We start from the raw sequence: 14,396 nt of genomic DNA, 5'->3' as shown, positions 1-14,396 counted from the left end.
TTATTGCAGCCTGTGTGGTCAGCACGTTTTAATAGATTATATCTTTTGATGAAACGGGACCCTGGAATACTGTTTTGCAAAGGATCACATGCTTTCTCCAAGGTGCAGATTTACAATCTTGTGTGCCAGGTCACGGTCGGTTACATGGTTATGCGTATAAATGTAAAATATCTAGTGCGACAATATTTACAGGAAGGAATTCTTTTTACAGTACATGCATGCATTGCCGTTTTGAAACTTCGGATCATTGATATTCAGAGAGCATGCATCATCAGTTACTGCTTTCTTAAGAAAATAAACTCGCTTTATATTTCTAATTTCACAAGAAAAAGAGTTCCACATATTGGGTCCGATGACTCTGATAGATTTCAGAGCCGTCCCCGTTTTAGGATTATGTAAATGAAATTTATCAGATTGTCTTGTTGGATAAGAATGTTTGTTCTTGTTCAATTACCGAAATGATGATAAGAAGACAACAACAAAAAAAAAGAAGGAAGAAGTTACCAATCGACAGTCATGTATGCGAAACATAAAGAGTAAACTTTGTTTTTAAAAATGATATAATTCACAATAAGTGATTTTAATTTTGGGAATAAAGGATCTGAATAATCCTGAAAACATGCAGTTATTGCACACACGAGCATTTTTTCTTTTGTAAAAGAAATGTATTGCCATTTCGAAAGAAAACTCTTGTTGAAATCCAGTTAAGATTGGATGGAGAAATGTAAGGATTATCTAGTGCACAAAGTCATCGAGTTGAGCGAGGAGCACAATTTGTAGGTTCCATATTTCTTACCATCTTAGCAGCTAAAGTTTAATCATACACTTGCAAAATCATCTGGTGAATTTGAGCCATAAATATAGATCCCTGTTCACTGTAACCCGAAGTATGTAAATAATCAGAGAAAATCTGTTGCATGCGGTTGGTGATGTTAAAGTGAACTCTATAAAAACAATCGTCGAGCACCATGGCCCGATGCAGAACTCTCCTCCAGTTGACCCACTTCTTCATCTGCTGCAGGATACCCCTCCCCCCCCCCCCCCGTCTGCCCTCGTTCTGTTTTTTTTTTTTTTTTTTTGTTGTTGTTGTTGTTTTGTCTGGACGATAAGCTAATTGCACCATTACCTCTGCACGTTAAGCAAACCCAAAGATCTGGATTACACAGCATTAGACTGACTCTAGAGGTGGATAACACAATATGACATGGCCTTACTGCACAGTGTGGAGACATCAGTTTGTCATACTGTGTTATCTACCACAGTTTGTCACACTGTTGTATTCATGTGATGATGACACATGTCACAGTATAACGCTGTGTTTTACCACAGTATGACAATAACACAGCGTAACCACACGTCCCAATTTCATAGGTTACCATAGACTGGCATACCACACTGTGTTCCACACTGTGGATCAGAGTGTGATCGACTATGTGGCATCACATGACTGTTCCATAAGGGTTTCAGCAGCTGAAATGAATGGCATGTTGCAGGACATATAATACAGATCTTTACAGCTGAAAATAAGGCTGCAGGATATTCACACTGCCAAATAGCCTGGTCTACAAGATCCCTCCCCTCCCCCCTTTGCTGGAAAGAGCACAGTGTCACCACAGTGACTAGTAAAATTAGCATGACTCACCAAGTGAGCACAGTGTGAACACACTGTAAATCACACTGTGAAGAACACTAGGAATTGTGATTCTTGTTGTGAACAAACTAATAAAATCTAGAGTTTTAATGTGTAATCACCATGTATTCACACTGTTAGCAATCACATTGTGAACTACTAGTTCTCATAATATGAAACATAATGTGTAATACCCAAGACATGGTTTTAACTCCCTCAAACTATGGCATATTCACCATGTCATTAAAGCGTAAACTACATTATGAAAGTCTCACCCTGCTGTTGAGATACACACCATATTGTGAAATATCCACCACGTAGTGAGATATAATACACCTCATTTAAAACACCCACCAAGCTCTGAAACATTTCACAGAGTTGATCAACCACACTGTGAGTGCTCTATGTGAACAAACAAAACTAATATGAAATCACAATATTACTTTGAAGACACGTATTTACAAATTTGATATGATTTGATTTGATTTATTTACTATTTGCCATTTTCAAGTACATCAAAACTCTGCAAATTTCATTAACATTATGCGAGATAAGAGTAAAATGGCTTCTTTTCACAAATATCATTTCATCAATTAATAAGCTCATCTGTGATATATTACATGACTTACATCTTAATTTGTATACAGAACGATTGCCAAGAATAAGTACAAAGCCTGACTGACAATTCCGATAAGTGATAATCAGACTCGGTCTGAAGATACAAGTTGTAGCATTCCGTACGCTTTATGAGGCCTTTTGTCGGTAATAAATCTACTAAACATTCTATGGATATAATTATACAGTTAGAGCCTTCTGGAGAAAGCCGGATGTCTCGTGTTCAAATTCCGATGGAAAAACCATTTTCTTTGCTCAAAGTTGTCATTTATACACCATAAGTTTCTGGTTACTTTTTCTTAAGTTTGTCATATACATACATATATGTACAGTATATATATGTATATAATCTATAGAGGTTTTTGTTCAATATTCTTTATTATATGAATAAACAATGTGACATAAAGGGCATAGGTTGCCTCCTGGTTTAAACTGGAGACAAAAGGCAAAGACAAAGGACAATACAGAATAACATGTAAATACATCTTACCTAATAAAAGACACACTCAGTGGTTACACATACAAAATCGTAAACAAATTGACAATATACTGTATAAATACACACACACACACACACACACATATATATATATATATGCCTTTTTTCTACTGTAATCATTGCAAACAAAAATAGATTCAATCTATGGCACTGGAAACTGAAGATTAATAGTCGGAGGGAGTTCAAAACAAAAGAGGAAATTAATGCAGAGGTTCCACCTATTTTTTTTTTTTTCTACGCAGCTTTGGGTAGAAATCTTTTGCTGGTCGCTGTTTCAGTGCCAAATAACAAATCAAATCTGATGTAGTTTCCTTGAGACTTCACCGCCCATACAGGGTTAGAGCATCCTTTAACTACATTGAGCATCCTTTAACTGTATTGATTACACTGCTCAAAAAAATTGGAGCATGACATGGCCGACATGAAAACACTTTTAATGATTGACAGATAATTTAGCAATTAATTTTGCACTCGATCTCGGATCCGTACATCCCTGCGTCCATGAAGTTGCAGAATTTATGTAGAATTGCATCAGAAATTATTTTATGAAAGATTGTGCGCATTAACATACTGTATGTCTAGAGAATAAAGTTAGCACGATACAAGTCGTCAGAAATAATGATAATAACAAAAACACAGGAATACCTCAAATGCAAAGTATTAAAGAACAGTGTTAAAGACGTTTTATAAGACGAAAGTTAGAGACAACATATATGCAATTTTAAGTGCATAAAGATATTATCAGCTTACTGATTAGGCTAGGCTTACTGTTCCTGTCATAAATTTCCAAAATTATAACATATCAGAGAATACTTCAGGGTACATTAATATGATTGATTTCTCTCGATGCTGTTGATAGTCTTTCCACTGATCCTCAGTCTTGCGGAAATCAACATGAACAAGAACTCAGTCAAACTGAAAGTACACGATGGTTGTAACCGTTTGACTCTGAATGAAATTGTGAAAACCGACATACAAAAGGAAATGAAGGTAACTCTGTAAACGAGATGACATGGAACCGCCGAACATAATTTACCTGTTTGTAATTTCATGGTTAATATGAAATTAATTCAAGGTTAGCAATGATCAAACTCTTCATATATCTAACTAACCGTTTAATGGACAAAAGCTACCAAGGCAAAGGGAAAAAAAGACTTCAAGAAATTATGAATACTTTCTTGACTTTGATTAAAAGATGGTTGGATCTTATTGGAACCTGTTCAACGATTAAACTAGGGAGTGCAACGTAGATAATAAACGAGGAAGTGTTTTTTTTTTTTAAATCATACACACAAACTCTAAGACGAACCAGTTATCCAATACCATTATTTCGACGTTATTATGATTGAATATTACACGTACACATGCTGAGGTATATGCTGTTTTTTCTCATTGTTAATCTCACATAGTTCCGACCTCCGTTTCTACCTTTTGATTGTAAACTGAGTCACTAATATTGTTCTTCATTTCAGTACCATCGGCCTGTAATCCCTTGAAATCAACTCTTACTATTTCAACGTTGTCTTCAGTATTCTCTCCGTTTCCTTCCCGCATAAAAGTATTGTGTGCCGCACACCTGTATAATCCGACCAGTATAAGAGGCTCAACATGGAGGGCAACTGTGTAGAGAATTGGATAGAAGAGCATATCCAGGAAGAGTGGCGAATCGGCGAAAGAGAGCAGGGTCAATGTATAGGCAAGTCCCACGTTCTGCGAGCCGGTCTCGAAGGCGATAGCACGGCACTTGGCGTGAGGCTGTTGGAGCAAGAGGGCGAGCCCGTAGCCTATGGCGAAGCCCAGGGCTGGAAGAAGGATGGAACACAGCCACAGTCCCCATCCAGCTTTGTAGAAATACGGATTCAGAACTATGCCGATGGCAACCGTTGTACTCGATATAATGACCGCTAAAATCAAGCAGATCTGATGGCGTAAGTGTGATTATATATATATATATATATATATATATATATATGAAGATTTTGTTTGCAAAAACCGATAAGTCCATTTTTGAAGATTTTGAAGTACGGTCTCTGTAATAAAGGAGAAAATAATACCTTTTAAATGATATAATATTAGTCACTACATAATATAACTTTTTTGAAGCTATGGTCAACAGGAGCAAAAGTTTTCTTAATATTATTCTCTTTATTTTTCTTGACCTTTAATCGCAAATATCTCCATTTGGCAAATATGGACTTATCGGTTTTTTTGCGAAAAAACTCTTCATATAATACATGATTATTTGTATATTTGTAAATCTGCTGTTCAGATAATTTTACTAAGAAACGAGAAAACCACGCAACAGAAAAAAAAAAACCCAAAACAAAACAAAACAAAACACCCAAAACAAAAGCTGACTCGTTCAAGAAAAACTTGAAATCTATAATTTCAAATACAACACCACTAATCACGAAAGTATTGATTCTCTTTACAACACAGTTTGAACTACATATAGGATAGCTCTGTTATCTCATGAATTATGTCTTTCTACAGAAGCAGTACAAGTATATCTTTATGACTATAAGGATAAACAATAACTACATGTGCGTGTACATCTCATGACTTTACCTTGTAAAACTGCAATATCATATTTGTAATGACTACAGAAGTCAGATCTTTATTTTTGCAAAAGGAATGATACAGTAACAATGCATGAAAATCGTGATACTTGAGAATGCAACCAAATCAAATCCATGTGGGACGCAAATTATATTTATTAGTAAGCATGTGGATCTTACAATCTCATATCTGCAAACGAAGATTGGACCAATCAACTCACACGTGTAATCCAAGTCGTCCATGCCTTCTTCCACCAGCGCAAGAACATTCCAAAACAAACTGGGATCAGAATAGTGATGAGCGTTGTAAACACGTTCAGGTAAGGAATAACAGCTGACTCACTGGTCCACACCCGGGAGTATATAAAGAGATTCAGGGGCATCATCCCTATAGCGACGGCCGTGGAAACTGTTGTCGTGGTAACACTGGTACGATTAGATGAGAAAGAGAAAAAAAAAAACCGAATGCGCTTGTGTGTGCGCAGAAATTCAAAGACACTATTTGTGGTTTTTATCTGAGAGTCCTTGATACTTCTCCTTCCTGCCCATCCCTTCTTCAAAAAATCAGGAGAGATTATCATACTCCTTCATATTCATTTTTGTTTTAAAAGATTTCTTAAAATGACACTGCTTCTATCGTTGAAATCATTTTCGTTAATTTTCTTTCAGACGAAAAAAAAAAAGAATCTGTAAGGAAAGTGTTGATAAACTTGTAAACTGAAAGCTATAATGATTGTCACAGTGTGTTACACGTGAACTAGCTTATTGATCTAGATGAGGCAGTTTGATCACCCGAAATGAAATACATGAAGAGATAAAGTACCGTTGAAATTATGTGTGCATTTATTAAGGCGGAATCACGCCTTCAAATCATATATCCGGTCATACAATATAGTAATCTTCTGAGCTCAGAACTTAAACAGGTCACGCTGATTAAATAACTGTTATTCCATGCGTCAAATACTAACAACCTCCTAACTCCAAAACTAATGACTCTCAATATTAGTCTTCCGACTTATAAACTGAGTAACCAAGTACTATAACACTTCTCACAATATTGATATAATTATGAGACGGCGTGGGCATGTAGCTTGCCACAACAAATCATATCCCTGACCATAATGTCGGTCAGCGTTCAGAGTTCAGTTCAATGCAAACTTGTGGTTCTGGTTTATCAATTAATGGGGAATGTTATTATACTGATTTTGCTTCGCGAGTCGGCGTTCTCCATATATATGACGACATCTTTGTGTCCTTGGAGACGGCGAACGCGGAGCGCTAGGAGAGTATGTCGGGGCGACAACGACGTCCTTCGACCGGCCGACCGCGGTTCAGCGAAGGCGACGGATCCAGCCCCGTGTAACCGGCGTTACTGTGGAGGGGGTGTGTCTCGAACTCGGCGAGGGAAATCCTGGCAAACAGGAGACACCTGTGGAGTCTCGACCCGGTGATTGTGTGAGCTTATGTGGACGAAGCTCCACTATACCCTTAACAGCCGTCTGGAAAACATTACAAACAACATCTCACGGGACAACTGTCTTACAATATCAACTTCAATAACATCTTAAGTTCATCTTGTTACTATCACCAACTCAAAACATAATAAGAGCATTATGTTATACATTCAAACAGCCTATTTTAGGCATTTAAATAACAAATACAGAAATATCACAAGGGCCTCTCAAATGTACCCTAATCTCAAAATATACAGCAGACAATTAAATCTACATCATAATCATTACAATTCACTACGCGGGGACATAATTCCGCACTATACTTCAAACTTCCGTTATCAAAATTACTCTTTAACCTTATTTTATTATCTTCGGTCCTCCTCATATCAACTCGAATAGAAAGCAAAAAAGCCTTTATCAACTTTCTTGCATTGAATTAAACTATATTCATATCAGTGATATCACAACTGCAAACAGTAAGGAAGGGCTTCTAAACTGTCCTGGTATCAATAAACACGGGAAACGACTTACCTCCAGGAATATAACTTTAAATACAATATCAATTAATATCTGGGCAACTCAAACCGTTATCCACACTGCAGAATTATAAGTAAAACAAAGTGAAACTTACAGTTGGGCCTTAGACACCCCAGTTGTGGCATCACTGCTAGACAAGGCTCTGCAGCGTCTGATCTGTCTGGTGACAAGACAGGGTGTGGCAGCTTCACTTCTTGTGAGCCTGCCTATACATACGCTGGCTGCTGCAAACTTAACTATGCTGTGGAACAATAGCTGTCAAACACCTGCATGGGGGATGCCATCAACCCGGCTAAATTCATATTCAAATTCATTTCCTCCCACACTGGAGGGTATTTAAATTAAATTTAAATCAACTCCTTACAATGATAAAAGACTGAGACTGTTAAGGTAAGATTAAACACACAAAAAAAGAGTATCTTTCAGAGAGTAATTTTACCTCAGACATACGTCCCCATCAGTCCAATATGTAAAAAAAAAATCATTAGAGAGGGTTCCACCAGGACAGCATGCAAGTATGAGGACCGATATGGCTCCGGCTGATTCAAGTTTCAAGGCCAGGCCGAGGCAGAACCCGATGAGAGGCAGCAGTACAAACTGTGACGCCATGCCGATAAAAAATCCGGCAGGATGACGAAACTGTGAAATAACATCGGCGAGTAAGATATTAGGTAGCGTAAGATTTGCGATGCGGAATCAAGCTGGAGACGACAATGACGTTGGCCATTCTCCTCTCTCCCCTGCGTCGTGTTGCAAAGTAAGCTAGGACGTAACTTTTAAAAGATGAAGTGATGCCCCCATAGGATCAGCACATTAAATAGCTCTCTGCGTCGTGAATTGAGCGGACGTAAAAATAGACCAGAACGTGTAATGAAAACTCAGACGACGCGAGATATAAATAGGCCTACATCGGTTTTGATCAGCGACTTTGCGCTTGCTCAGAGCCGCTTTTTTCCCCTCTGAACGTCACCGTCGCGAAAATCCAAAGCTCTCTATCAAAGGGAAGAAGGAATGCTTCAAGATGTGATAATGAAAACAGAATAAAAACGAGCCAGCCTCCTTCACGTTAGGCTTCCAGGTACAACATCATTGCACTTAGTTTGATTTTATTTGGCTAATACAGGTCTACAGGTCTTTTTTGGACCATAAAATGCAGTTGCCAACGTTATCTTCTAAAAGTCATACAATTCGTAAGTGAAACACAGTTCTCTATAACATCCGAAAGAGAAGATACCGAATTTGCCCTCTTTTTATGTATATTTCAAGTCCAACAAGATAGTATGTGGATTTACTGCTTTACTTTCAAAATTTCATTAGTTTTCTCTTTACAAATCTGTCCTAATCATAAATATACATACACATCTGTGTGTTATTCATATATATAATACATGGCCGGCGTCAGCTGAAAAAACTCAAAAGAGGCTCCAGAAATGCGCTGAAGGACATTTATATTAGGTTTTGACAATGTTTTTCAAAGCCTTATCAATGATCTGGGGCCTTAGGACTACTCCACAGTAGGGCACAGTGTGTATAGATTGAGGACTGTACCATCAATACAAAAATTACGGGAGATTGGCAGGGATGCAAGAAAAAAATTGGATATATATATTGCATGCGCATAGATAGTAAGGGGTCACGGGGGAATTTACGTATATCTGCCTTTTCTAAAAAAAAGAATTGTATTTTTTTCATTAAAATATAGAATCTAGTGATATAAGATGCATTTTTTGCTCTTTTAAGTTCAATTCTGCCTTAAGCCCACATCAATGCATAATTTTTCAAAAAGGGCAATATTTACATTTTTTTTGGAACATTTTTATGCATTTCATCAACATTCCCCCAGACAATCTTATTCCGCATTTCCTCTCATGGCTGAAAATAGCGTTTAATGTATTATATACAAATACATATATATGTATATATATATATATATATATATATATATATATATATATATATATAATCATATCAAAAAGAACAAAATAAATAAATAATATATCTTGACAAACGGTTTCTTTAATATCCTTGAAATTGATGGTCACACCCATGGACAGCATCAGCAGTACCAAACCAGTGGTGGCCAAGATTTGTGAAACCAAGGTCAGATTCACCCCAACATTTGGAGGGCTCATAGTGGTGGTGCGATTGCCAGTGATATTTGTTGTAGACGGCACAGTCGACTCGGTGATCACGATCTCAGTCATGCCCGTTGCATACCTTCCAAAATCCATTTTGCGTCGGAGGAAATAGGCGGCAACAATGGTGATATCCTAAGCACCCTTTGCCTAAAGATATAAGAGTACATGTAGTTCAAGGTGCTGAAGATAATAACATCAATTCTCATTATTTTCTACAAGGGTCCCGTACATCAGTCAAATTAATATTCATGAGAATTAATCAGTCTGCGTTATCATGATTATTACGAACTGCTCAAATGAAAATTAGTTATGATAATTATTCATGATTACTTTCTTCATAAAACTTACATTCCGCCTAAAATAATGACGCCGACATATTAGAATTAATGCTTCTCATAAAACGCCGCATTGAATGGGGAACGATATAAGCAGAACGATACAAATGGTATCATAATAAAACATCTCTCCGTATGGGAGATGGAATTAAAGGAATTGAAGGCATAGTAAGGAAAGGAGTATGAAAGAAAAGAAAAAAAAAAGTGGGGGTCTCCAGGCGGGAACTCATAAAACGCCCTTAGGGTTGTGAAATGGATTCATATAACATAACAAAATTGTGACACAGTCTCCACAGTGATGGTTTACTAGCAGACTAGTATATACCTTCGTCATCCAAATGCGAATAATTATCAAAATGGAATCAATTACACACACACATACACACACATACATACACACACACACACACACACAACTAACACAAATAACAACAACTAAAACTAAAACGACAACAACACAAATCAAATCAAATCAAAACAATACAAATCGGCAAAGAATAGTATATTGCAAAAACAGCATTAGTGATAATCAACTTTCATCATATTGCAAGAACATGTTGTAAATCAACATTTTCACCAAAAATATCCTGACCATTACATGGTGGACATGCGAATCATGCAATAATCATTGATGATCAATTCCACAAGGAAATTAGGTCGAATTTCATGTATCTCACCAAATTTGAAAACACAGTAGAAGAGTTTGTTCGCAAAAACCGATAAGTCCATTTTTGAAGATTTTGAAGTACGGTGTCTGTCATAAAGTACAAAATGATACACATTATATTGGTCACTACATATAAAGGTACATTTTTTGAAGTTATGATCAAGAGAAGCAAACATTTTCTTATTATTCTTTTTATTTTTCTTGACCTTTAGTCGCAAATATCTCCATTTGGCAAATATGGACTTATCGGTTTTTGCGAACAAACTCTTCATAATAGTTCCCGAATTCAAACATTGTAGAATTCCTGAGGGAGCCTTGGTTCGAGGAAAAATCTGATGTAGTTTCTACGTCATAGCAGCTACGGTGGGTATGAACAGCAGAGTGGGGAAAGAAACCTGCATGAACGTGTATAATGCATTAGGTCTTGTATTCTACTTCATAAATACTAGCAAAGATATGTTAAATTATGGTTCTGATGATGACAAGGTGATGATAAAAGATGATGAGGATGATTAAGAAGACGATAGTGACTGGGGTGATGATGAAATTGTTGGTGATAGAATGAAACGGTGGGAACAAAAACATTGCGTATATTCAATTGCAGGAGTTTGAATACAATTTACAAAACATAACAGAGAGCCTGTTCATTAAAAAAAAAATGCTGTTCAAAGATTACACTGTCTGATAGTAAAATATACCCCAATCTAGCCTTAAAAAATAAATAAAATAAAATGGCTAACATAATCTGGAAGTGCGTTGCAAAAGTCTGGCACATTATGTCGTATGGATTTTTTTTGCAATTAATAACTCGATGTTTACAAAACGAAAGTCAAGCAAATTGCGAGTAGAATAAAAACAAACGGTATTATACAATTTGAACGAAACTAAAGGTAATTATTCAAATGTTTTAAACAATATTTAAAATGAATATACACATTTTGTATATGGAATATATTTAGCGATTTTAATTTTGCCACGATAGCTGCACCAAAACTAAATTTGTAGAATTATTCTTTTGTAAAACCATATTGATTTTGATTCGAAATTTTATGATGATGAAAAAATTATAAAGTTTATCACATACATTTTTTTTTTTCAAAAAACATGATAAATCTCTCACCTAAGATTTAAGAGCATACAATTTTCATGGAAATCGAAAGTTTATTTTATGGAAATTGATTTTGAAATAACTGAGATATCAAAAAACAAAAGGGTCCTAATAGAAGCTGAGACCTATCTTTTTATAGGATCACTTTGTTTTTCTTTGCTTTTTGATTTCCATTTCAAAACCAATTTTCGGCAAAAAAAAAAACAAAACTTTGAATTAATTTTTTCTTAGAATTCGTCTTTTAGAATTTTTCTTTCAAATCGTGTGGTCTTTGATATTTCCTAGGTGGTTTGTAATTATCTCACAATGAGTCAAAATCTGAGTTCCCCATCTCAACCAAAATATCCATCCCTGTAAGATTACATTTCAGAGGGGTCGATTTAAGATGACAAAGTAAATATAAGAAGAGTTTATTCGCAAAAACCGATAAGTCCATTTTTGAAGATTTTAAAGTACGGTCTCTGTCCTAAAGTACAAAATAATACCTTTTAAATGATAAATTGGTCACTACATATAAAGGTACATTTTTGAAGTTATGGTCAAAAGAAGCTAAAATTTTCTTATTATTCTCCTTATTTTTCTTGACCTTTAATCGCAAATATCTCCATTTGGCAAATATGGACTTATCGGTTTTTGCGAACAAACTCTTCATAAGCTCCTTTAATACAAGGATACAGGTCGTAGCATAGCATCCGACAGCTTTTCATCAGCCAGTAGGCCTACGACCCCATGTAAATTTGCTAGTGAATTCAGGAAAAGAGATGACTAAACAGCTATGGGTTTTTGTTCCTCGCTGTGTCACTTTCAAGACCATCTATTTTTGTGAGCCCTTTTCCTTCCTGGTGTTAACGGTACATCAGACACAGGGTACACCAGTAGAAGCAGTGGTACACATTCTGCGCTATTTCAAAACATTTACAACGAAATGTACGGCGACAAAGATAAAAAGATAAAATGTTATCTAATTCAGTGAAAATAAAAATGTATGACATAAACCACAAGGACATGCGGAGGACTTTCCCTGCTGTCTTCGCGTAATAGGGACTTTGGTTGAAAGTGTTGCAATCTGAATAGATATTGCTATATTTCACGCCTCAGAAATGTTTTACCTGGTAAATTTCTGTGATCATGAACATTAACCCTATCCTATCATGCGGCTACTGGACACCTTGAAAAGGTTTCTGTAGATCGTTATTTACCATTATTGGGTTACTGGTATATGTATAAAGGTACCTCTTGTTTTGATAGTTTGCTAATTTTGTAAATAGATAGTTAGATAAGATAGATAAATAGATAGTTTATAAATAGATGACGTAAGATATGTCTCACCTCAAGAAGTTGCACAGAAAAGATATGATTCTTTAACCCTGTGTAGAATGCACTGCTTCAGCTGTAAATGAAATGAACTTGTTTCGTGTACGGTCCACGTCACGCATGAGCAAAGACCGGTTCTACAACCTCTGAAATCATTGGTCGGCAGATTGTTGTGAAAGGGCGTCAAAAGGTGTCTTTTTTGAAAGCCGTAAATCTTTGTCAGCGTTCGAGAACGTTGTTGATTCTGCAAGAATGTTTAGAGGTTGCATCGAAAACTTTTGCTTACCACAGTAATAGTCGACAAAATCTAGAAATTCCGGTCTCCAGTTGGTTGTCAATGATCGTCATTGGTTTTGGCTGCTAGAGGTTGGCAACGAGTCTTTATGTGCGTGTGTGGCTATGTGGGCCTAAGTATTTAACATCAAATTGGATGATAAGGGGTCACAGGGCTGGCAGTCACGTGTGAATAAATGTAGTTCATACAAACACTGCACACCATGCAATGCACACAAAATAATTAATATTGAGTGCATGATGTATACATACCGCGACAATAATATTTATACAACACATGGATAGATGCTTGCCATCTGACTGGATGAATGCGAGTCACGTGACATTCACAAGAATCAGCTATTCCACGCTCACTCTTATCGGCAGTGCAATAGACGTCTATTGAACGGTAAATCAAGAAGAGCCAGCCGTGTAATAGATCATATAGGACGCACTGAACTTGTTTATCGTAAAGCATTGATGCATACGCGCACCCGTTTGCGCTACCAGCAAGACCTAGATCAAGATCTAGATTTGGCCTAACTGTAAGTCCCCCTCCTATTATAGGTTGAACGTTAGATCTATTTTGGTCTAGATCAGGCCCATACATCGTGTGTTGTTTAAACAAATATCGAATATTTTATCATTCTTGTGACGGTTCGAATAATACATTCGGTGAAAGTTTATACCGTTCTATTCAACTCTCCGAGAGCTTCACGTCGTTGATTAGAGTGGTTAAAGGGATGGTACAGTATTGGTGGAGATGAAAATTGGGCTTTTAAATTTTTGCAAGATACCAAGAAAATTCTTATGATTATAGTACAGAGCACACCATTTTAAGAGGAATTCAAAGTTTATTTGATGAAAATCGGGTTTGGAAAAATTGAAACATCCAAAAACAAAGTAAAACAAAGCGATAATAATCAAGAATGGGTCCCAAACTTTCTTAGAATTTCTTTTTTTTTGGGGGGGGGGGATATCTCAGCCATTTTAAAACCAATTTTCACCAAATAAACGTTGAATTCGTCATAGAATTACATGCTTTTTCATATTTCATAAGAGGTTTCTCATTATCTCACACACACAAAATTAGAAACCTGAAATTAGGTCTCAACCAAAACTATACGATCCCTTTAAGCTTGCACGCTCATATAATATTATATATATATATATATATATATATATATATGTATATATACATGTATGTGGGTATATACATGCATGTATATAAACACTAAACAAAAAGTAAGTTCCCCCTAAAACAAACC

At 36.3% G+C, this 14,396-nt stretch overlaps 1 protein-coding gene across 1 annotated transcript; it reads right to left on the bottom strand.

The window, feature by feature from the left end:
• Positions 1–4,145: 4,145 nt before the first annotated feature.
• Positions 4,146–9,497, bottom strand: LOC140233728 (ileal sodium/bile acid cotransporter-like). The gene is made up of 4 exons (XM_072313828.1): positions 9,303–9,497; positions 7,733–7,932; positions 5,524–5,728; positions 4,146–4,664 (listed from the first exon to the last, which is right to left on the bottom strand). Exons 1-4 carry the CDS (start codon positions 9,495–9,497, stop codon positions 4,146–4,148), a joined length of 1,119 nt encoding a protein of 372 aa, XP_072169929.1.
• Between the last annotated feature and the right edge of the window lie 4,899 nt (positions 9,498–14,396).

This window comes from Diadema setosum, chromosome 10 (genome assembly GCF_964275005.1).
Source record: "Diadema setosum chromosome 10, eeDiaSeto1, whole genome shotgun sequence".
Lineage (NCBI taxonomy): Eukaryota > Metazoa > Echinodermata > Echinoidea > Diadematoida > Diadematidae > Diadema > Diadema setosum.
This window is presented reverse-complemented; position numbering and strand designations above follow the sequence as displayed.

Excerpts from the sequence above, each read along its gene's own strand:
- LOC140233728 (XM_072313828.1), bottom strand. The coding sequence starts at position 9,497 with ATGACTGAGATCGTGATCACCGAGTCGACTGTGCCGTCTACAACAAAT. Across the intron at positions 7,933-9,302 it reads TCAAGGATATTAAAGAAACC|TTTCGTCATCCTGCCGGATT; the intron begins GTTTGTCAAGAT and ends GTTATTTCACAG. Across the intron at positions 5,729-7,732 it reads GATGGGGACGTATGTCTGAG|TGTTACCACGACAACAGTTT; the intron begins GTAAAATTACTC and ends TAATCGTACCAG.